This window comes from Trichoplusia ni, chromosome 20 (genome assembly GCF_003590095.1).
Source record: "Trichoplusia ni isolate ovarian cell line Hi5 chromosome 20, tn1, whole genome shotgun sequence".
Classification (NCBI taxonomy): domain Eukaryota; kingdom Metazoa; phylum Arthropoda; class Insecta; order Lepidoptera; family Noctuidae; genus Trichoplusia; species Trichoplusia ni.
The window spans coordinates 488737-514444 of NC_039497.1; the positions used below are offsets into that span (position 1 = coordinate 488737).

Here is a 25708-nt window from a genome sequence, read left to right on the forward strand (position 1 = left end):
AACCGGAGTCCTTAATCGTGGGCTGATCGCGAGTCGATGAAGTAAATGTTTATTGTAAAATGTGACTGAGCAATTCAAACGCATGAAAATCTGTATAATGAGTTAGTAGCCTAACATGTTTATTACGCCTTATAACAACACGAAACCTTCAAGAGGAATTCCACAAAATAAACTGCATAAGGAAAAAACCTGCATAAATGCCCATAATTACCGGTCATGCCATGAGTACCACTTACTAATTGTACACTTTATCAACACTACATATGATACCTTTTCTATTATAGCTACCGATACCTAGAAACTTGTACAGTCAACAGCTAAAGTAGTTAATCCAAATCAGAAATTCAGTACGAATGAACGGACTTCCGTCGTATTGGATTGGAATTTACTTCGGTTCCCATATTTATTACATCGAAAAGTTTTTATTCTATCATTATTATTATTATATTACTAGCTGTTGCCCGCCCGCGACTTCGTCCGCGTGGTTAGAAGATATAAGTTATGATTTATACCTGCCCTATTTTTTTCACATTTTCCATTGTATCTTCGCTCCTATTAGTCGCAGCGTGATGTTATATAGCCTATAACCTTCCTCGATGAATGGTCTATTCAACACAAAATAATAATATAAATAATTTTTCAATTTGGACTAGTAGTTCCTGAGATTAGCGCGTTCAAACAAACTAACAAACTCTTCAGCTTTATATATTAGTATTGATTACTATCCCGGAAATTCTGCTGGGAAAATTCCTCGGTCCTCTACTTTTACCTGTCTCTCTCATAAGCGACAAGTGACCAGTTTGGTAAGAAAGAATCCAGGCCACCCCGCCATCTCCTGGGTCTGGATCTGCCTCGCTGACGCCAGTTATTGTTATGTGTCAGTGTCTATTCGGTGGTAATTTTCCCAGTTTTTTTTTATACACTCTCTTTCTTGTTTCTTTGATTGTTTGTCGTTCCTGTTGGATTTTTGCAACTCAATTTTGAGGCACTTCTCGATAAGCTAGCAGGCTGAAATTTTTAGCGTATCTTCAAATCCGTTGACACTGCAATTTCCAACGATAAAAACGGCTGGACCGATTCTAATAATTTGAATGGAGTGACAATTAAAAACGTAGTTTATTCGATTTTTTTGAATCAATTATTTTTTTAAGTATTTTTTTATTTTGATCATCTTTAGCTGTGGACGGTATCACCAGCTATAAATACCTCAACTTGAAAGTTTCTCGGTAATACTAACATTTTAAATGAGCACAACAGGTTGCCGACAGGTGGTTACAAGCCAGCTTATAACGTAAACAACTGTGTACTTTAATACACAGTTGTAGTTCGTGTACTTTGAGTACACTGTATACTTGCCAAGTTGCTTGTTTAGTTGAGCATGTTTTGGGAATTATTGGGGACGTCTTTTGTCTTAATAGTTGGACTTTCTGATAAGAGTATTTCTTAGAGTTGTTATAGTTAGTAAGGTAAGAAAACTTATTTACTATTATATTTCTAATTCTATTAGATCAGGTCAGACAATTCTTCAAGGTACTTAAAACTCTCATTTTTTTTCTACATCAACATTAAGAACCGAAAAAAGTACCAGAACTAACTTCATAAAATAGCGGTCCTTTTTTGATACTTAGCTAGTGGAAGCGCGGCAATAAGCAAAAAGATAGACAGAATAATTTTCCCGTTTATGACATCAGTTCCGATATTCTGTAGCGCATTTATTTCAACTCGACTAACTGTAGACGTCAAAATTCAAAGAAACAAAAGAACTTACTTCTAATATTAATATTCACGTAGAATATCAGTCTAATTTACATAATTACGAAAAAAAAATATGAAAAACAAATAAAACACAGATGTTGTAAGTTAGCGAACATTAAAGTAAGCTTAAATGAGAGAACGCATTACGCTGTAAAGTTAAAGGAGGGTGCATTTAATGTATAGCTTACTAATAGCCCACGATAAAAGTAAATATGTTTTGTTTTAAATTTCTGACTTCCTTAGAAGAAAAGCTGTCTTTAGAGTCCCGTATTAAAAAGAATAATATAACGATGGTCTAATGGTCTGATTGACCTAGACAATTCACACAAATTATGTATTTCTGTTGCTACTGAAACGACAAACACAAATCTTTAATAATGCCTAATTAATTAGTTGATATTTTTTTTCTACACTTTATTTATATTTAGCCAACTTCTGCAGAACCCCACGACACGAGTCCAAAGTTTTAAGTTTCGGTCTTCCTATACGATTTTCATTCCGCCGGCTTCCAAATGCCTCAAGAGATTTTGATGTATGGGGTATTACATCATTGGTGTCACAGCGAATAGGCTATTTTGCAATTTTATTAACGTAGTAATTTTTGTTTGTTACAGGTAAGTTCCGGTTGTCATCGAAGGCCCGAATGTTTTGTTAAGTTCGGCGTCCAAACTTCATGAGTTAAAGTAGTTTTACTGGGAAGCAATTTGCAATGTCTGTGGATATCACACTGTTAAACATAACCCTTCTCTAATATTACAAAGAATTTAGCATTGATAACCACGCTAGTTAGCTAGCGATGCGATTAGGTTGGTGATTTCAGATTTTAATATATATTTTACTTAGTAGTCAGCTTAAGGTTCAAACACAAGTCGTCTTTGAGAAATTCTCAAATACCTGTTTGTGGTTCGGGTACACCTTAAAGTGATAATAGTAGGTATACAAATGCGTTTTCAACTGGGATGCGAAGCAAAGGATGTTTGTTAACAACCAACAGAATTATTATATGGAAGAATGAAGAAGAATATGGAAGAAATATTATATAGAAACGAAAAACCTCTTTGAGAAATTCACAAATAGCTGTTTGTGGTTTAGATACACCCTAAAGTGATAATAGTATATGACTGCATTTTCACCTGGGATGCGAAGCAAAGGATGTTCGTTAACAACCAACAGAATCTATTTGTTCACCTAACCGCAAGATGTCTAACAAATATGTGATTCTCTTGTTCCTCAAATATACGTTCCCCCATAAAGACCCATGATAAGAAAAACTGTCTTCAAATCTTGCAAAGATATAAACATCATTCCCAAAAACATTGTCCATTTAATTCCTCTCTCCATTCACGACATAATTCCTCACTGCTATCTCATCTCACAGAGCAGTTTAAATAAAGCCTTATTTAATCAAAACCATATTTACTCAGTACAATGAGTAGTAAAGGCTCTATAAAACAAGACTCCTCTGAGAGCGCGTTTCCTGGTGCGACACACAAAGTCCAGGAAATTGCGACGCGTCCAGCGCTGTCAGATACTTGTTAGTACATTAAATATTGTGTGGTATAGAGGGTGTATTATGAGATACGAGTGCTGCAGGATGGATAATTTTGCAGTAGGAAGTGTTGGAGATGGATTGAGTAGTCAAGAGTAGAGTATCGAGTATTATTCGGTTAGTAAAGATAAAGATAAAGATAAATATATTTTGCAAATATGGGCACATATACAAGATGTCAAGAAATATATTAAGTTCTGCCATATTTTACCTTGGAGGCATGCAAAAATAAAATATAAAACATTTAACTTAATATCTAAACAGTAGATACAATATAGTAGTAAATAAAAACAAAGCAAGTACAACAAAAAAATAACAATGAACTAGTTAGTAAAAATCATTTTCGTTTAGGAATTCACTTGAACTATAGTAAGCTTTAGCCTCTAAAAAAAATCTCAGTTTTTTTGAAATAATAAATTTGTCAGATCTTTCCAGCTCTTAGGTATTGTCAAATCTAGTAAGTACTTATGAATGGGACTCGGAGGTAGGCGATTTTAGCAGTTACCATGTAATATTTTTTTTTTTTTTATCTTTCTTTCTTTTAATCGAATGGAGATGGTACTCGACGCTAGTGCTGTTGTATCTGACGATTTAGAACTACACTATAGGCAGCTCACGACGCTGATAAGACTTAATAGCAACTCAGTTTTAGTTTGGTTCAATTGGACCATTTTAGGGCCAAAGTGAATTAAGAAACAGACCACCTTTGGGAGTAATCACGCAAATTCACTAAGTATTCAGCGCAATCGAACTTTGAGTACGATTTATGTCCATAATAGTTTTTGTAAGTATTATCATATTCAAAGATTCCAAGGCATTATCTTACGCCCGCATACACACGAGCATAAAATTCAACTCAAAAACCCATAATTCGTATGAAATCAATAAAATTGTTGGAACACTTTAAACGGTGAGTACTTCAGTCATTCGCTCAGTAGTCGGCCCCAACAACCGCCAGCAAATTGAATTCGCTTGATTGAGTGACACCTGTTCTAGATCTCACTGAATCACGCTTTTATTTTATTTGACGAGGATGTGATGGGATAAGCATTGATATGCTTCAATAATTTTATGTTTTCTATAAACGTAAGTGGATTTGCAAGTGCAGGTATAGCGATTTGAAAGCTACCTTGACTCAAAGTCATTAAGCTCATTTTTGTTATTATGTAAAGTCCGTTGCCCTTCCCTTTTTTAAGATACTTTAAAAGAAACCATATCTCAAAGCACTTAAGTTAATTTTCCTTATGACGTGAAGTCCGACGTAGACATGTTAATTGTGAATGGTTCTTGTTTTTTTTAGAAGTTTTATTCACGTATTACTTCAACTTTATTTATGCACTTGGCACCATAACACCTTAACCATTACTACAAAAAAAAACGATCTAGAACTTACATACGGTTCAGCACCTCAGTCAAAAGTAAAACAGAACCCTATTTCTGACGCTACGCTCGCTGTGCGTCTGTCTATCACCAGGTCAGTCATGAACGATGATAGTAGAACAGTTGAAATTTTCACAGATTATGTATTTATATTGCCACTTAACAACATATCAAAATTGAGTTTTTTTTGTCCAAATATACGGATCCCTCAGTATTTTAAGTCTGACTCGCTTTTTACCAGCTGTTTTATTTATAATCTGTCCACTTTTACAACCAGTGCGTGTATCCGAGAATAGAATTGATTATTTTTTATTGTGGGTAGTATTCACAGGATAAATAACCTTATTGTTGAGGGTAATATACAATAAATAATACCAGTTTGTAAGTGACAAGTGCTTTAAAAAGTAAGTGATTTAATACGTTTTAAAGTGTTAAGTTGTGATTAATTTTCTTTATAATATGGAATAACCATGAAACCATCGGTTGAGGTGAGTACTGTGTTTATGAATAGTTTACAATGTCATTATATTTATAAACTTACCGTTGATTGAATGTTTTGCAAAGTTAATAATATCTAATTTAAGCAAATTGCAAATGTTTCGAGTAATTAAATATTATGTTGTTTATGAATTTGTGAATGTTAATACTTATACCGACTATTTTACCTTTCGTCTATAAAAAACAATAGCAAAATCACAAAATCTTTTATAAAATTCAAATTCAAATGATGATATTTTGTGTATCATAAACATTTTCAAATAATAACTGCCAAAGATATATAGCTAATTAATTTATATAATTTAAAAACACAGCTCAAAAGCAAATCTTAAGCCGTGATATTTTTCAACCTTGAGACTTGAATAAATTTTATTCATGTGAGTTTAAAAACTAGCACTTTTTGAATATAAAAAATCATTCAACATTCATAAAGTCAATGACACACTAACAGTTGGTCAGCATTGAGAATCAATGTATATAATCACACTTACAAATGACCAAAATTGTTCTAAAACTAAAAAAATCGGTTTTTGTAATTCAGCAGCCTCGCAATCCGATATTGTTCTCGGATTTTTACAAACGTTTAAATCTGATTGTACAGTTGTCCATGTTGTATGAGTACATTTCGTCTCGTTCGAATCGATAGTAGATTAATAACTAAACAGCGATGTGCCGGACGCGCACTACAAGCTTTTCCCACGGGTTCGCTCAGCGGACGGCGATCCAATTAGGATTATCTTTTGCTCAACGATTTTATTGTGTTCCAGTGTTTGTGTTAACTTTTCATTGATGCTTTTATTGACTGTTAGTGTTATGTAAATTTGGAATTTAATTGATATTGTAGGTGAAGTCGAGAGAGTGGACTGAATGTGGATTTCGTATCAAATCTAAAACCAAAAAGTTTTATTTTACGAAAGACACTTTTAAAACGTTAAATAATATAATATAGTGTTACTAGTCGGTACACATATTAAGTTATGCTTGCGTAGTTATTGTAGCTCGGTAAATAATATTTCTTTTAAGTAAATACTTAAATAGGGATTTAACTAAAACATAAAAAAATAAGATAGACTTATATTGCACTAAAAGTTACAAGTTAATACTATAAGTACCTTGTAACCTTTTATAGCACGTTCAATATCGGCTTTTCTTCAACGATTTGAAACCTAAATCCAATACATTCTAATAAAACTATTTCAGATATTTCAGCAGTAAAAGTTTACGTTCTCTGCGAGGCTCGTAAAGTTTCATCTCCCACATTTAAGTCCATTTCCAATATGATAACCTATTTGATCTCCACCCAGACATTTAGTGACAAAGTGTCAAAACATTTAGGGCTTACACAAGTACTTAAGTCTTAAATAAACCACAAAAATTAACGAGAAATAAATTTAGAAATAGTTTTATTTTCATAATGGTTTTCAAAGAAATGTATTTATTAATTTATAGAAGTAATAACTTCATTCACTTGACAAAAATCACTTAGTAGTTTTTGTATTTTTTTGACATAGTAATGAAATAAGTCACTTTAAGTACAGCAATTATACATAGTACATTAATTTCATGAGGTATTCAAACTGTTATAAAAAAAAATATAATTTATGAACATGGCTAAAAAAAGCTAGCTAGCCTCTCAGAGAAGTGATTTTTTTATCATCGTTAACGCTAAATGAATAGCTCAAACATTTGTAAATAATTAATTTGTCACGTGTGACGTAAAAAAATGATTAATCGTGAGTCTTCTTGAGTGAAATAATTTTTAAATCGTAATGTCTACAGCCTGCCTGTGGACCGGCTATCATTTCGCATGACTTTTTTTCAAAATTTAGTCCAAAAAAGACAACCCTGGTAGTTTTCCCACTTCTTACCATTTACTTCTTCTGATTCATTTCGTTGCGGGTTTTAAGTCAATAAGTGCTGGGTTGTTTTATTGTTAATCCTTTTTCACATTACTTGCATTGATAACATGTGTAGTGAGTTACTCCCAGTCAAATAAAATACAGATAGTGCAAAACTACATATAGGTACGCTAGAGTGTGTACCCGTAACCTTGGCCGCGAGTGTACGCAGGCGGTCGGTAATGCGGTTCGCTGGAACACGCTTTCGCTTTTTGCTAAGCCTGTACGTGTGCGACGTACAGAGCTATGCAGCCTCCAAATGTATTTAGACGCGACGTACGAGCTTCTAAACTTGTTGCAGGCTTCGCTCCAAAAGCCGTTTAACAATACTATTCAGATACTTAGGGCGACTGGGATTTGCGGTTTTAATTGATTTAAGTTTTAAGATCTATTGGTTACTAAAATGGGGGCTTGACAGATTAATTATATTGATTTTTATTTAAGTCTTTTAATTAGGAAGGTTTTCCTTGACAATATCATTAGGCATGGCAGTCGAACAAGGTGCGCCTATATGTCGTTAAGTTTTTATTTCTATAGTTTATAAATTGGATTATGGAGATAAGTGTCACCTCGTATACGTATAATTACTTGGATTTATAACAAGAAAAAAAACACAACACCAAGATACACTCACATTTATAAGGTTGTCGTTGTTCTAAGAAAAGACTTACTTCATCTTCCCCTTCCAATCAATCACGATACTAAAATAATTCCCAAATACACAATTAGGAATCATAATAGCAATCTCGTATCGATGCGATGACGGGCTGTCGGCAATCGGGTCAACAAGGCAATTAGTACCGCAAACACATCCAGACGATGCAGCTTCTAATTATGGAGTGATAAGGAAATAGTTGCCTTAGTAGCGTTCAGATTGCCACTCTGATATGCGATTATAGACGTTATTAACATGTATTCATGAATGTATATGTATTTGCGAGTAGTCTATTCAATTTGTGATGATGAAAATTTTTGTAGTTTTGGGACGTAAACAATTATTCACTTGTTTTTCATTAGATTATACATTCGTTAACGAATTAATTTCGGTAAATGAAGAGGGATTTTTACATACAATGTATTTTTTAATTCTTGAGTTTTCTTATGTTTTTTTTCACATTTACACACAGCTCCCCAACTACTTTCAGGTACGTTGTATTGTGTGTCAGTTAGTTTACTGTTGCGCTGACTGCCGCCGTAGACACGAGAGAACAACTCACGGCCTCACGTACGACTGCCCCATCTGCAGAGGCTACCAGTTCCTTTGCCGCCCAGAACTTCTCAACCGAGACTTTATCGACCATCTTACTAAAGAACATACACCCTTACACTGTAATAAGTGCAACAAGATCTTCAAAACCATGGAAGATTTTTCTAATATAGATAAGTGCAATAGTATATCTGAACTCATAAGTAAAGAAGCATTTGCGGGAAACACTCAAATAAAAGAGGTCGATGAAAAATTCGACTCCCTCTATGAAAAAGTCAATAAACATGGTGAGGACTTCGAAGGTATTATTTCAGTTAATAAAAATAGTAAAACTGCTATTATTACACCAATTATAAGAAAAAAACATCTAGTTGATTATGAGTCCAGTGAGAGTGATAATGATGATAAAGTGGGAACAATGACTCCTCATCCAAAGTTAGTGCCAAAGACTCCAAGATTTAAGAAGCAAAGGTCGGCCACACCCCATACTAAGAAGCTGCTGAGTTTGATGCGACAGAAAGTAGTCGAAGAGTATGAAGAAACTCTTGATGATGATCGGGAGGAGACTCTCGATCCTAAAACTACACCATCGAGAATTGAGACAGGTATTTACAATCAAGTATTAAGTAATAATTTACGATTTATATTTGTCCTAAAGAAAAAATAAAGTAACTGACAATATCCTTAATATTGTTGATACCAGTTCCAGACCCCCAAAAGCAGATGACAACGCCAACATCTCACCTACCGCACCTCATGAAGCTAGCTCAGATAGTCACCACCAGCACGCCGACTCATGCTGCTGCTAACGGCTGGCCACTTTTCGCTGACCAAGGAGCTGATTCTCCACTTTCAGAAATTGAAAATACTGAGAGTCCTGCTCAGAGTATGAATAATGAGGTACGAGTAATTAAACGAAAAACGTTTCGTGTTTAAAAGATTGATTATTATGTGATAGTAATAAAATTTATGTTGAAGTTTCAATTCAATTTTACTCATCATTTCAGCCATCAAAAACTGAACAAGATTCAGTACATCCAAAACTTAAGAGTATCATAGTACCAGCCAACAGAACACGGATCGGCAGTCAAGACAGTTCAGAAAAACATGTGACCTTCCAAGACTCGAACGAGGTCTCCAGCAAAACTAAAAAGGTCAAGTTTGCTGATGACACTGTCTTTGAACAGGCTAGGGTCAAGAGAGGTAAGATCATGCAAAAAATAAAATGACTAGTCGAATTTTAACTCCAAAAAGTAGGTAATACCATAGTTACCAAAGTTTTCCCAAAAAAATCAGTGTCCTGATGTTCAACTATTACTATCAAAACATTCTCCACTACAAGTTACAAACAGGTCAAAAATATCAAACTCGTAAAAAAAGTTTGACCGAACTCACGAAGCGTGAAAATTAATTAGTTATATTCTGCGAAATGCCTAATTGCAACTAACGGTGCAAAGGTGACCTAGGTCAATCAATTTTCTTTCATAGAAATTATTTGATAGACCGTACTACACTCTCGCATAATTACGAATTTATTTATGTTAGTAAACTGTTTAAGTTTCAAATGGGGATGACGTAAATCACATACATCTCGGCTTATTTAATTAATTTAACTTTGGATTGAAGTCACAGTTTCCAATATATTCCTCTATCAAGATAGATTACATTACTAACATGACACAGAAGATAATTAGTTCGTGTACAATTTCTCAATCGCTGTAATGATTAAAGTTATCACTGTCAATGTTTACCTACTTAACTACTTCTGTTTACAAAGTACCAACATTTGTTTTTATTAAACTCCAAATATTTTCCGCATTAAGGAACATTCAACTCAAATTATAAAAGTTTCCATTTTTGTAATAAACGTTTAACAAGAATTCTTTTTATGTTTTATTAATTTTCCAGTATTCAGAAAACCGAAGAGAATGCTTACACCGGGACCGCAGAAACCAAAATTCTGTTACAATCCTCGTTTTCAAGCTTTAATTAACCGTTTTGAAAACCAGGGAATAATAATGGCAAGGACCCCTAAAACGAGAGAAAAGATTGGGAACAATCAAGAAAACACGCCGCCTGTCGGAGAGCCGTCAACCATGCCCGCTCGGGCCATAAACTTCAAAGAAGACAGTCCACAAATCGAATCAGAAAAGTCGAAAGAATCGAATGAATTATTCAAAACATGTATCGAAACTCCGGAGTCAGGTATGAACGCAATATCAACATTGTCGACGAACATAGCCGGGACCCTCCAGGACTGTCTCTCATCAGTTCTAATGAACACTGAAGAGGAAACTGAGATACAGTTCAAGTTTGTCATTACGAAGAGGAAAGTTAGTGTCAAGAGGCTCGTGGAGGACGGCGAGGGGGCAGAAGAGAAATCGAATGTAATCGATAAGAATCTGGAATCGATTAAAGATAACATCTGGTCGAGTGTGGCAAAAGCCGTGAAAAATGTGTTTTGGGGTGAGCAGACGTCTAATTTAGGTGAGTGTGTGTATTGGTTTCCTTCTACTAATGGGGATATTAGATCTTTATTTTTGTTGTGTTCTTTCTACCCCCAATATGTTTTATTTGGACGTTAGTATATTCCTGTTTTGTGAGAAGTCATTGCATAAGGGATGTATCTAAAGTTTTTTCACATCGCCGGATACAAGCTAATATTAAAAATGTAGTTAAGGAATAATTTTAGACTTAAATTTTTCTTCGCCAAAATTGTATCAAAGGTGTCAAATATCATAAAATTACACTTTTTATTATATTACTTAACATTATTCTGGCTTACACAAGTATTATGTCATTACTCATCATTAATATTCCCATGACACCAACATTTTCCTCAGCGCACTATTTCTTGCTCAAGTTTACTCATTACGTATGACGTCAGCTATCAAATTCTACTGCAGAGGAAGCCCCTAGAGTATAACTTGCATCAAATTTTCCACCAATTTTCATATTGCCTGAAATTTACCTATAATTGCATTCTAAAATCAACGTATTAACTCGCCCCACTGCCAACGGCAAACACTGCTCTCAAATATTGACAACCTCATCATGTTTTCCGATCAAAACTTCTTATCATAAATGTTTATTGGAAAATAGACTTTATATTGCAGGCAATAAACATCATTTGGGAAAGGGTTGCGGGTTTAATGGCTTTAAGCGATATTGAATTTTAGGACAGTGTTGGTTGGAGTACGGGGTGCTACACTCGGTTTACATCAGTTTGCACTTTTATAGTTTGATGGAGCGAGTTCGAGTTTCTAGAAATTCTAAAAATAATATTTTGACTATGCTATCATCGCCAAGTCCTTTTTTCCCCATTTTTTAAACTTTTTAATAAATAACATTTAACTTTTGACAAACATCAGTTTTATAAAAAAATAGCCTTATATTATTATCAGGCTCACTAATTGATACTTTTAACAGTAACTATGCATAAAATGGGTGGAAAGACTAATTATAATTTGAGCCATAACGCACTACAATAAAATTTTGTACTTCAATAGAACAACGGACATATTATCATCCTAAGTAATTTGTAAAGTTATTCCTTGAAAGATAACATTATAAATTCTGACAATGTTGCTTTTAATTTATCAAAAGCTTTGTCAAAGTCCAACAAAGAGTTTGTTTGACATTATTCGGCATTTATACGTAAAATGTCCGCCATTTTTATCTTTAGCCCAATATAAAGTGAGGCTAAGCTGGTTGTCTCTCTTCATTTATAAATGCCACCAGTGACAATGTTAATTTTAACACCCGTTTTTCTTATAGTTTTAAACAAAAATATTCATTCATCGTTTATGATGTCAAGTTGTGGCATGTTAATTTCGAAAAGAAAATAAAAGCAACTGGAAAACATAACATAACTCAAAATTTAAAAAGGGAAAGTGCATAGAAGCAAAGCACTTACGAAAACACTGGTTTCATGGATTTAATTCTATTTAATTAGATGAGATATCTTAGCTTCATAGCAAGTAAATCATTACTGCAATTAAAACAATTATATTTACAGCACATGTTATATAGTATAAAGTCAAAATAATAGATTTTTACTTTAAATATGAGCTAGGACAACAAACACATATCATTCCTCAACACTAGTAGATATCTTTTAAAATTTACACCATTTATTTTACACACCTAGTTGGATAACGTACAAAAACATTTAAGCTAAGTCAAGATACGTCTAAGGTAAAAAATACAGGCGTGTATTGTAGAATTCGAATCGTGAATTTCAGCACGGCTCCTTAATTCCTTTCCGTGTCAAATGCCAGGCAATATTGCATTTTTCTATTCATGAGGAGGCTCTCTTCAATCATATTGCGAGAAGGCGCTTTATAATTTTTTCCTTGCGTTCTCAAATCTTTTTCTTTTAAATTTATTACTTTCCGCTTCTCTGCTTTGGAAATTGTTGCTTACAATTTTTTGTCGCTTGCCTTTTAGATGGATGGGAAGGTTTTAATCATTTTATATTCTTGGCAGACTTCGGGATTAATATTAGATTAATCTTTTCTTAGCGTTTAACATGATTTAGTATGGATAGTATTCATAAATAGGAAAGAAATATGAAGTTTTCAGAATTATTTGCACATATTAATGTTTTTTATAGGTCATAATTTTCAAACTGGAAGCCCTTTAAGTCTGTTCGCATAATTATGTTTAAGACAAAAAACTTATTTAAGGTATTTGTACTCTCAGGTTAAAATATGATCTTAATCAATCTATTTTAAAGTTAATTAATCTCTTTATGTCTTTTCTAGCTACAACGACACCACTCAAATCAATTTCCTTCAATTCTACATCATCATCTTGCAAACGGAAATGCGACGAGCTTTCAGACACGGAGAGTCCATTAAACCACAAGAGACATAAGTATGAAGGCAGGATTCGAGGCAGACCTCCTTTGAGGAGGAGCAAGACCTGCGTGGCCAGTCTAAGAAGTTCCATGTCTGCTGAACAGAAGTCCTTGATCAGCGAACTGACTATGAGTCAGGAGGAAGCTATGAATTTGAGTTTTTGATGGTTCAATTTGAGTGGTCACTTCTGTGCGATGAATTTTCAAGTTTATTACAACTGCATAAGAGAGATATTTGTGTGGTCTAGGTCTATTGGAAGGCCATGAATTTGCATGAGGACTTTAGTTTTAAATTTATTCTCACGGTGGAAAAATTATTCATGATTCTATTCTAAAAACGGATGGAATTCAAAAGCGACCGTCTTCAAGTCTTCCGAAAATGTTCACTAATATTTTCAATTTTTTCGGGAAGTTTTTTTTTTAGTAATTTCATTTTAATTCACGAAAAAGGGATCAATTTATGCAAACCCCTTCCGTATTTAATAATGGTAAGTGTTTCAAAGGTTAATTAATGCAGGAGTGCTAACTCGAGAGGGAGCTTCTAATTTAATTGTATCGATTAAATCTATTTAATTATTATTTTTAATTAAAATGTAAATTCCTTGCGTTATCTTTAAAATCTGTTTAATATAGCAATTAAAAGGGTAAGGCTCATTGCAGTTTTATTTAAGCACCCTAAGATGATAATGTGTTTGAATAATATTGTACCACAAAGGTTTCTTGTAAATCACACACAATCACAACCCACACAATAAAGCCAAACTTCCCGCGTAATATATTTCCCCATACATCCAAATAAATCACCAAAATTACGAACAACATGTAAGCAAGAAGCAAGATAACTTAATAACCCGTGCAATAACACCGCGGGTACGAATGACCACGCACTATACGGATCCGTAATATCCGAATATCCGTATATCCGAAAGGCGAAGGACGGACGTGAGCCGAATACGCGCCGAGAACAACCCTAATGCTATCGTTTAGGCGGAATCAATCAGTAGCTTGGTTTCTGCACGGTTTAATGTCGAGTTTATTGTTGGTTATGATTTCAATTGTGGTGGAGTGGATTGGAGGGAAACAATGTACTCTTGATTAACAGACTGGTCTGTTTCTAACGCGTATAGATATGGCAATAATGGCCGATTACAAAAAAAATACACATCACTAAATTTCATATGCTGTATGTAGGTATTTCTTACTACTCAATTTATCGTCTACTTTCTAAATAGTTTGCGTCTTATTTATGCAAGTCTAGAAGATAAGATATTAAATTTGATCACAAAGTATTAAAAAAGTTAAAAATAAAGAGTCTTTAACATCAGCCAAAAAACTGAATATCTTGTATTTATAAGACGGTTCTCCGAATCTTATTAGATTATTCTTAACCAACCGCTTCATTTTATTTCCAGCCAAAAACATCAAAGAACTTTTGAAGAAGTTCATATTTTTGTTCTGGTTCCAAATTAAATTGACCTTTAGACGTCCCCTTAATTTATTGTAATGAGATTTTTGTTAGCCCACGTCGTAAGTTTGGTCATAATAAGTATTATTGTACGTTTTGAAATATGAAAATCATTTACGATTTTATTTTTGTGGTAACTGTCTGCATAATGTACTTTCCAATTTTCTGTTTAAATATTCAAAATTCATTGGTTTCGTTCTTTTTTTTAATCTCAATAATTATTTTTAGAACTAAATGAGTTATATTCGAATGTCCATATCATGTAAATTGCAATTCATTGAAGTTCATGATCGATCATTTAATTTTGTAATAACGTACCGTAAGGACCCGCTGTGAATTGCAACGTGTATAATGTTCTCGCACCATCCAAATCAAGCTTTATCATAATACAAAAGCGATAAAACTAACCACAATCCGTTTTACAAAACAAAAGTTTAAAATAAATTATTTAGTATTAAAACCATCAGAACAATATTATTTCACATTACACCGAGTTCATTTAAAACGATCCATGACCGCAACGTTTTATTCTAATGACCGAGGATTGCCGCAGAACAATTAAAAATAAATTAATCATTCTCACTTACAATTTTATTGTTCTATTTATGTAACAATTTCCCCTTTAGTAGCTGTAAATGCTTCACAAATGGGGTATGCTTTGATAGCTTGTGTTTTGTTTTTCCTGTGGCATGTGCGACCATTACTATTTAAGCGGTCGGTGCGTGATGAGTCAGTAAGAGTCACATTCAGTCAGTAAGAGTCTGACACTACCCATTTCCTTCCTGAGAAGTTTGCATCATAGGGGTTAAGTGTTTCAGTGGTTTTCGTTGGTTTCATTGTTGATCCCGGCTCACAGGAGTTACAATGACGGGCATGTGTGGCGGGCTATCATAGGGGTAGGATTCAACCTCCTAATTTGAAATTATCTTTATTATGCTTTAAAGAACATAAAATAAGTAAGTTAACAATATTTAATGATATTCTGTGTTATTAGAGATACAGCTAGTGTGTATTAGGCAAATTCATTTTATTACAGAAAGGGCATCGTCAAAAATTATGTAAAATAAAGTGTGATCGTGTATGCGTTGGCTACAATATAACTCAAAAATCATAATTAACCACAATTCTCATATTTCACATTTGACACCTGAGTAGACAACCTGCTATAATTAATTAATTTACCAAGAGCAGATCAATCACGAGACAGCAAATGAACCTCGTGACACAACCATCAAAACAGATCGTAACTTGTCAATCAGAGACAATAGAGTATCAATAATCACGTTCATTGTCATTGGACGTCCATGTTGGGCCATTACTGTCAAATTTTACAGATCGACCTTTACTATACTCATATAGTTTGTGAGTTTTATATACAGAGTAGAAGTGTTATATATTATAAACGTTAATAATTACCTAATTCAGATGCATTTTTTTTTTTTTTTTCATATTTCGTTTATTAAATTCCGTTTCCGGAATATTCACGTTACAAGACAGTTTTAAAGCATTTATAATATCCACACGTTACAATTAATTGTATATTGCTGTTTTTTACTATTTGAGTATTCATAGGTTGATTAGGTATACAAAAATTTTAGTGAAGCAGATTCATTCGGACTTCGTAACCGGACTTTAATTCGCTCCCCGTGAGCACATGATTGAGGACTCCGGTTAGGTCCAAAACTACCCAGCCTATCCCAATAAATACGCGTGAGTAAATCCTTATCAAATAAATCATACAGAGATAAGAAAACTCTGAATATATTAACATTTATGAGAAACACGTTTTATATTAAGCCGACAACTGAAAATAACTTTACTCCAATACCAAAGACACTAAAAATTCGTATCTTGTCCTTCAATCATATTACACGATGAAGCTTATACAGCAAAATGTTGGGGCCATCTCAATACAGGTTTCAGATTAGTGTATAGAATATGAAGAATTTGATGAATTGCTGCAAAAATTACAGAAGAAATGGCCAAAATATAACTAGAAACATTGCTATGATAAAAAAAATGGCACATATCAACATTTTGAAGGACATGTCTGCATTTTATGTAAGAGTTTTTCACTTTGTCATTAGCTCAATGACAAAGTGAAGATTGTTGGCTAAATTATTTACGTACAACTCACTATCTAAACAGACTAAAAAATTCAAATCCTCACAGTATCAATACAAATAGTCTTGCCAACTTTAAAAATCTCTCTCCAAACTTATCCTCACTTTTAGAGAACGAATCAAAAATAATATCACAGAGAACTTGAACGAAAATTCCATATCAGAATCCGAAGCTGACCACTTGTCACGTACAGATTTCCGCGTATGCAGTCGATTCGTGTGGATATTCATAGTCACGGACTTTGCTTTCAAGGAACGTGCGTTTATGTCCAAGAATAATGTGACATAGAAGTATTATAGCCAACTTCGCAAGCAGATTGGCTTTTAATCAAGTAAATAAGTATACCATTGTCTTTAAGGTATTTTTTTAATAGAGATATTTGATTTCCATAAAATTTGCTGGAATGAAATATCGAAACCACACATTCCCTAAAATCTTGACATTCCGCTCTCGCTTTCCCACATAACACTAACACATGGGACCCCGACAAATCATACGACCATATCCGAATAACCGCAAACTATATCCGAAATGTCCGCTTACCCTGCCCTAACCGCAAAATTCCCATCACGTGCTAACCGCGTGACTGTATTATTTCAAATTCAAAGGGTAAAAAGCGCTGTATTAAAAGGGATAACCCAGAAGATGTAGCAGAAGCAAAGAGCATTGCTACTTCAACAGGATTGGCTGTCGCAGGCGGCACACTCACAAACATTTCTTTCACTTCATCTGAATCTTACACCATTTATGCAAAGCTTATTATGGCTTGTTTAAACTCTGCATAAGTTTGTGTAAATCGCTTTGGGAATAATGACAGTTGAATATAAAAAAATGTAGTGATTTATAGCGCTGCGGCAAGTATTCTAAACTTATATCTAGTGACTTAGCTTGAATAAGGCGGGTCGGTATTCAAAGTTAGTCTGCGTCAGCCTTCGGGGGAACATAGACATCAGTATCTGTTACTTGAAAACTTTACTCCGTGTATTTGGAAATAAATGGGCTGCGGTACATAGAATTTTATTTCTTGGAAACTTTTATCGCTTGCATCTGTGAAAGCTTATGATAATGCATAGCTGTGACTTCTGAATTCTTAATATTATGTAAAAAATATTTAAATATCTTGTCTTATCGTTTAAGTTTTTAATGTAAAAAGTTGTTCGTTTGACAGACAGTGTCTAACGAGTATCTATTTGATATTGAAGACTTAAGGATTAGGGATAGTGGAAATTTGATCGAAGGATAGACATGTATGGTCTTGAGTTGAAGAACCTACTACTACTACTACTTCATATCGAAGTGAATGGTTTTCACTCTATCAGTTTTTTAAGGTTAATTGGTAGTTTTATTTAATTTTAAACCTATTTAATGTTTTACGTACACAATATTGTAACAAATATGATGAAATTTTAGGTAGTTATCCTTAGGTATGTGTTTTTTCTTATTCAATAAATTCTAAACCTTCGCTATAGGAGCACTCTGTACCCATTACACAGTATTGGGCCCTTGATTGTCTACTATTATATTTTCATCAAAAATTAATGATTTCGATATCTCAAAACCAGCTCTAGTCAGTCTTCAAAACATCAGAACGACTTCTCTCATAAAGAGCACAATATAACAATTTCCGTTTATTGACCGCTTGTGTTCAGCTCGACCACATTCAATCTGTCCGCGATAATCCCGCAGAGCAATCGCCGACCCATCGCTGTATGGGGCGCGAATGGTTTCCTACGCCGAGATATAACACACTGGCGAACTCAGGGCTGCTGCGATGCTAGTTAAGTGTTTTAGGATAAATTCTCATATTTACAAAGCATTTCGTTTGGGATTGTATTTCTCTAAAGTTTAAAATTATTTTGATGCTCGTTTTAATTTTCACCATCATTCTACCTTTATACAGCTACGTTGGGGTCGGCTTCCAGTCTAACCAGGTGCAGCTTAGTAACAGTGTTTGACAAGCAGCGACTGCCCATCTGACCTCCTCAACCCAGTTACCTGGGTAACACGATGTCAGACTAGCTTGTCACTACCCGTAGCGACTGTCAAAATTGAGTAAATAGCACCTAGGACCTACAATTTAACATACTTTCCGAAACAGCCTTTTACTGTGATAGATATCGGCCACTGATTTCGGCCGACGATTCCAGCAACTCAATTGGCATCTACGATTAGTGTAATTGTCACAGGCGTCACTTGTCAGATGGGACATTGTCTAGGGTGCCTTAGTTTTGAGAGATCATTTCGTTTACTTGTTGAAGAAAATGTCAGATTCTTATGTGAAGGCATCGTATGTAGATTATGTCTTAGTATGTCAAAGTACAGTATATAACGTATTATGGCCTCTATGTGATGATGACCCTACGCTGGGGACACTGCAAATACAATCTGATACATACATGGAGATTGAAGCTAATTTTCTGATCTCGCATCAAGTGCGTTGTTAAATATATAAAGGTTGATTTGCGTATTTTTAACGACAAAAGTATGCTCATATCCAAGTGAAGATATATGAGAAAGCCGTGATTGATAAGAAAATTATTATATACAGTTGAAAGATGGTTTAGTTAGTTTTAACCAAGTCGATATAAGGTATATCCTACCTATAAAATTAGCAAAATATAAAATTAATACTCAATACTCAATTATTCATTGCATTTTATAAGTTACAAAAATGATAAAAAACGTTATTTTTATAAAACATGGTTAATTCCGTTTAATAATAATATGTAAACATATGCTAATTTATTTCTCGCCATCATAATACAAATTGAGTATTTAAATATAAAGTACCTACCTTAGTACCTTTCTGGTGTCTATATATACCAAAGTGTCTTTACACAAAGTAACTCACAGCCGAAATAGCTCAGTTGGGAGAGCGTTAGACTGAAGATCTAAAGGTCCCCGGTTCAATCCCGGGTTTCGGCAATTCTTTTTGCATGTTTTATTTCAACTGTAACCACACATAATTTTCCAATATATATAAAGTATTTTGAATTAATTATTTTGTCAATTTTTAATACGGTTTCATTATTTTTTATTTCAAATTATAAATACTTTATTATTGCAACCAACGTCATAAATCATACTTATTCAATTGATATTATTTTTTTAAATACTCGTCTGAACCAATAACAGTGATAAACGGAAATCAGGTCACGAATCCACGGATAAGATAATAATATGTGGCTATCCAAAAGTGATTTCTTTGACAACACAATCTTTTACCAAATACCTATGCTTGATAAAGTATATAATTTCAATATAATTGTTATGCAGTTGTTTTAGTAATACAACATTCATTTATATGATACCATTATCATTAATTTTAATTTGCGGCATTAATTAGACCAAAAACCAGCCAAATCTTAAATTAAACGAATGCAATTCCGTATAATAAGACAACTAAAAACAACAGAATAAAATAGAATAATCTTATCGCACATTATTATAATAACAGGATTCAAAAAGAAAAACATCAATGAAAATTGCAACTGTTCAGTTATCACAGTTCACGAGATAAGTACAGCGGACTGACGGACACACAACAGTGAACCAGTAATAGGGTTACGTTTTTACCCTTTGGTTAATGAAAGAAAATAATAGATTCATTAAAATTTGTAATGGAAGGCCAAGTTAGTCTATTAAAGTTGTCCATGTTACTGTTACTATTTTGTTTTTGTTGTTAACTTAATCGTAACCAACTTTCTGGATAAAAAAACAAGTGAAATCTCCGTCAGTCGTTCGACAGCCCTACTCCAAATCTTCTGATAAACGTCCGATTATTCCTTAACCGAGTGTCTACTATTTACGCCAGCTTACCAAATCCCTTTGTTTTGCTATATTTTTCCTTAACTGGCTTCGAACCCGGGACGCAACAGTGAGCGCTAGGTTTATACTTTACGACACATAACTGTGTTTTATCGGAACAAACACAGCTCTCTATTCTTTTTTTATCTTTTGTTCCTTTTAAACGATGTGTTTTTGTTTTGTTTTCCTTTTCCGAGATGCCTTATGAAATCATTTCACGAAAGAATGGTTGAATCACCTCTTTATATTCGTTTTGATGTATAGAAAGAAAGGATTTTTTTGTCGTGTACTTACTCATGTGATATCAAAGTGATTTAATAAATAAAATTGAAGTAAAGTTAATGTAAATATTTGTAGTATTTGCTACATCGAGTTAATGTTGGCACACCTGATAAGATTAGTTTTTTTTTTCTCATGAATTGCTATAACACTTTAATTTACATATTAATTTAATGTCGCAAAGATCTGATAATTTGTCAAATAATGATTTTGATTGAGAAAGTGATTCTAGTCAGATATAAATGAATACTAATATTACCTACTAGCTGTTGCCCGCGACTTCGTCCACGTGGTTAGAAGATCTTGAACCGTTTTCACAGCGCATGCAACGGAAGCCCTAAAAGACGAATAATTTTCCCCGTTTTTATCACATTTTCCATTGTATCTTCGCTCCTATTAATTGCAGCGTGATGTTATATAGCCTATAGCCTTCCTTGATAAATGGTCTATTCGACACAAAAGGAATTTTTAAATTCAAACCTGTAGTTCCTGAGATTAGCGCGTTCAAACAAACTCTTCAGCGTCATAATATTAGTACAGATAACTGTGAATTGGTGTATGTATTTTGTGTCATCTTTCATGAAAGATGACACATAAAAAATAGATTAATTCATACTATAGTTTTAGATAGGTATACCGATTTTATGTCCCCATGGGATCATTTTCGATATATAGGGGCGGGCCCACGGGCAACAGCTAGTATTTCATATTATTACTTTTTACTAAAATAATTGTAATGCTAATAATGTTTTTGCCTATAAATAAATCTGCTACCGAATTCTCTGAACGATTAACATACATATAGGCATGGGGATAGAAGGGTCAACATAATATCTATGCAGGAGTAGGGAGAGGGGGAAGAGGAGTAAATATATTGTGTAAGAAAAAACTAATATCCTAAACAAAGGTGGAGGCATAACAAAGGTAGTGTTTACATTTCTTATCCGGCTTTGTATTAACTTGGTACAGTCAGCGACATTACGGTTACACTATCAGCTTTGACTACATTTCTACAAGCCTTAACGTTAATAAAAAAAAACGCTACAATATACGAAGATGACAGTTGAAATAGGACGGGACAGATGAAATAAAAAAGCTCATTGTTGGAATTATTAAAAAATTACAGTAATATTATTAATGCGAAAGGCATATGTGTCTGTGTATGTTTGTTGCCTCTTCATGTTCATATTATAAAGCTGAACAGATTGCAATGAAATTTGAGCTGACACGTCGGCCATCTACAAAGAAATAATTAATAACAACTACTTTAAAATGGGGTAATTATTTTGCACTTTTATCGGCATACAGTCGGAGGCAGCCTGATATAATACAAGATGATCTATGAGTAAATAATTAAGCACTTTAAAAGTTATTATAACTAACTAGCTGACCCGGCGAACTTCGTACCGCCTTAGCGTAGCTTTGATGCACTACTTTATTTTGTATAGTTGACCTATCTTAGGTATGAGTACCTATTCAATTTAAACTGGAATCTATAATATCCTCCATATATAAATTAATCCCTATTTCCCTGGTCTCGCCATATCTGAAAAGGACCTAATTTTATTAAATACAAAACAAAATATATATTTTCATAATAGTGTTTAGAGAATAGTTGTTCTGCCAACATTCTGTGCATTTCCATCAGCAGTAATGGCATCCCGAAGATGAATGTATTCCTCGGAACGGAGTTTTGCCTGGTTCAACCTGATAAATGTCAATCGTTCAGTTTCAACTTTCACATTTTATAATTTTTTGAAAATAATACAAATAGTAGACCTATACAAATTTCGCATATCCTATTATAACTGAATGCAGCTCTGTGGGGATTAAACACAACATTTCTATGTTGATTTCGATTCCGTTGAAGTTCATTTCGCGCTTCGCGTTGCTCATCAGTTTCATTTGCTCGTAGATTTCTTTGACTTGCCGTATTTTGAGTTCTGCGGCCTAAATTTGTACGTCTGGTTGGTGGCATTGTTAAAAACTGAAAATAAAAAGCTCTCATATATTTTCTGTATAACCAAATTGTAATATTATGTAGTCACCAAAAGTTACCAAAAATCGATATGAAGCTGTCAACTTACCGTAATTAACAAACAAAAAACTTCTTAGTCTTTATAACAAAACAAACTTTATCAAAAACTTAGAAAGCGGTTATGGATGTGATGCCATAGATTACCACAGTTTTTTTTTTTTTTAACTGGCTTGGCTGTTCAGCCATTCGCCAATGACGCCAATGTCAAGTTAGGGAAACAGATACTACCACAGATTACTAAATAGGATATGCGAAATTTGTATAGGTTTACTATTTGTATTATTTTCAAAAAATTATAAAATAGTGCAATAGAATTTAATTAAGTAACCACGTTTCCGAACAAACGATGCTCTTTTAATATAGTCTATGGATGTGAATGACGTTGACATTCGTAAAAAAAAAAAAAAGACATTCGTAACGCGCGTTTTTTAAAATATGCAAAATTAAATGTATACTTTTCAATATTTCTGAGAGATTTTCTTAATATTTTTTTCCGTAAGAACCATCCTTGGACTTCCACAAACATTTAAAAAAAAGAATTATCGAAATCGTTTCAGCCGTTCACACGTGATGCCATGACAACGCGAAACGGGTTTCATTTTTATATATACTAGTGGTCGCCCAGTGGTCGAAATTCGACCATATTATAAATTTAAATTGTAAGTGACTTAATATACTCTATTAAAATATAATATTCAAACATTATAAAAAAATCTTTAAATAACTTTAAACATTCAATAAAACTATAGGAAACAAACTTTTCAACTATGTCTATAATAGACAAAAGAAACAATTTGACCACAGACTCCACAGAGTATGTATGCGTGTGTCAAATGCATGCTGGTTAGTATAATGTTTTATTAACTGAATGAATGTATTTTTTATGCATTATTATTAAAATCTTTTTTTTATATTAAATGAGGCAAATAAAACTTTTTTTTGAGTACTCTATGCCTATGCACAAAATGAAAATCAAAAGAAACCATTTGACCACAGAGTATGTATAGGCAAATATATATATTTTTGATATGTCAATGTCAGTACTCTATGTCTATGGACAAAATGAAATATAAAAGAAACATGTGTGTGTGAAATGCATGGTAGTGTGGGTAATGTTTTATTTATTGATTTAATGTACTTTATAAGCATTATTATTGAAAAATATTAGCGTTCTGCACTTCTCCTGCACATAATCTATAAGTGTGCCAAATTTTATGCTCCTGCGTCCGCGCAATTTTTGTAAAAAGGGGTCCAAAGTTTTGGCATCACGTATTAATATATAGATAGATAAGTAGTTATAAATACAAATGTCACTTTGTTCATCGATTTCTGTTGCTGATATTACTCTGGTCTTCCGTTCCTGAGTCCTTGTAATAACACAGGCATCAAGAAAACACATTAGGTACTGAGTGTCCCCATTTATAATGTGCAACGAGGGACGGACATCACATGTGCCTTTATTAAATATTTACATAACACGATATTCTACGTTTTCGGAGAATATAGAAAATATTCTTGAAGTTTAAACAAATGGAGTTAAGTAGGAATATGTGTATGTTACTTGAACATGGTTTGATTTACTTTAAGAATAAAACAGCTGTTCTTTTGCAGGACAATATACTTTTTGGAGGACCCTTCTCGTTTGCACTATTGCAAGAGTATAAATGATGGGAGATAAAGACCAGAACTAAACATAAGATAAAATTTTAAATAAATGAAAAACACTTGCTGTTGAAGCTTTTACCCTGCAACTTTTGAATCGCTTTACCAATTTTTATCAAACATGTGAAAGAACACTCGCTCATATGTAATTCACCTTTAATACAAAGCATATTGAAATCAATCCGTTCGGGCGCTACAGACAGGAACAGAACAGGCCACAGACGGGAAGATAGACCAAAACGACAAACTTATAATTCCCGTCTTTTTAGGGTTACAACAAAACAAACTAACTAACAATACAACCCATAAGAAAACAAAACCGAATCGCCCCCGCATCGCCAAACCTAAAACTCCTCACCATTCGTACCTCGGAGAGGACAAACTAATAAAACGGCGGACAAGGGGAAGGCAGAGACGCGACGCACGTTATGTTAACCGGACGTCACCCCTGGTACAGTCGGCAAGAGAAGTCGCCTACATATTACATGTTATTGTTGAATAATGTGTACGTTTAGACACTCGAAACTTCTTCTGCTTCTTGGGCCCTTATCTTTACAATAAATTAAATGCCAAGCTAAATATATATCCGCAACTAAAAACTAATTGTAAAAAACTTGTATCCAATTACCTTAAGTCTCTGAACTATCAGGAAACCGAAAACCTTTTGAAACCTGTCGTATGACTCTATTAATAAATAATCATTCTGGAAAACCTCATATCGAAAGTCGCTTTTAAAGGCTTTTCAACGTCGATAAATACACATACACGCGTCACCTTCACACACACCCTCACACTACACATATCACATTTTACTCACCTCAACTGGTATTTCCCGTATTCACATATTATAATAATATGTTTTGAATTTTGTTTTTATGTACTTCCTGTTTTACTTGTTTTTCTTTTATCATTCTTCTCTCTACTCTCTCTACTGAACTTGACACTCTGTGTTAAATTACTACTATAGTTATGTGGCGGGCCTGGTGACCTGTAATACAGATTTAAAAAATCTACCATAGGCACCAGTCTCTCACAAGCTTTGGATTGTTAATTTGATTCATGTATTTAGTCTTAAGCAAAGTTTGTGATGAGAGAATAAATGAATATATTATTATTGTTTAGGGTTGGTATCAGGGGACTAGTATAGGTTGTATGATAAAAGTCCATATGAAAATTTTGTTAATA

General features: G+C 33.7%; 1 protein-coding gene and 1 non-coding gene across 3 annotated transcripts in view; both read left to right on the plus strand.

Moving 5' to 3' along the window:
• The first annotated feature begins 4977 nt into the window (after positions 1-4977).
• The window catches only part of LOC113503798 (dopamine D2-like receptor), a 31561-nt gene continuing 10830 nt past the window's right edge, over positions 4978-25708 (plus strand). The window contains exons 1-6 of one of the 2 annotated variants that reach the window (XM_026885896.1): positions 4980-5172; positions 8226-8892; positions 8991-9187; positions 9295-9490; positions 10196-10774; positions 13054-13813. In XM_026885896.1, the coding sequence (XP_026741697.1) occupies positions 5155-5172; positions 8226-8892; positions 8991-9187; positions 9295-9490; positions 10196-10774; positions 13054-13313 (1917 nt within the window). In that variant the 5' untranslated portion in view covers positions 4980-5154 and the 3' untranslated portion in view covers positions 13314-13813. Of the gene's footprint in view, positions 5173-8225; positions 8893-8990; positions 9188-9294; positions 9491-10195; positions 10775-13053; positions 13814-25708 lie in introns of those variants that run through there. The other variant, XM_026885897.1, reaches the window with a different exon arrangement.
• Trnaf-gaa lies at positions 19590-19662 on the plus strand. Its single transcript has one exon. It is a non-coding gene; the product is annotated as a tRNA-Phe (tRNA).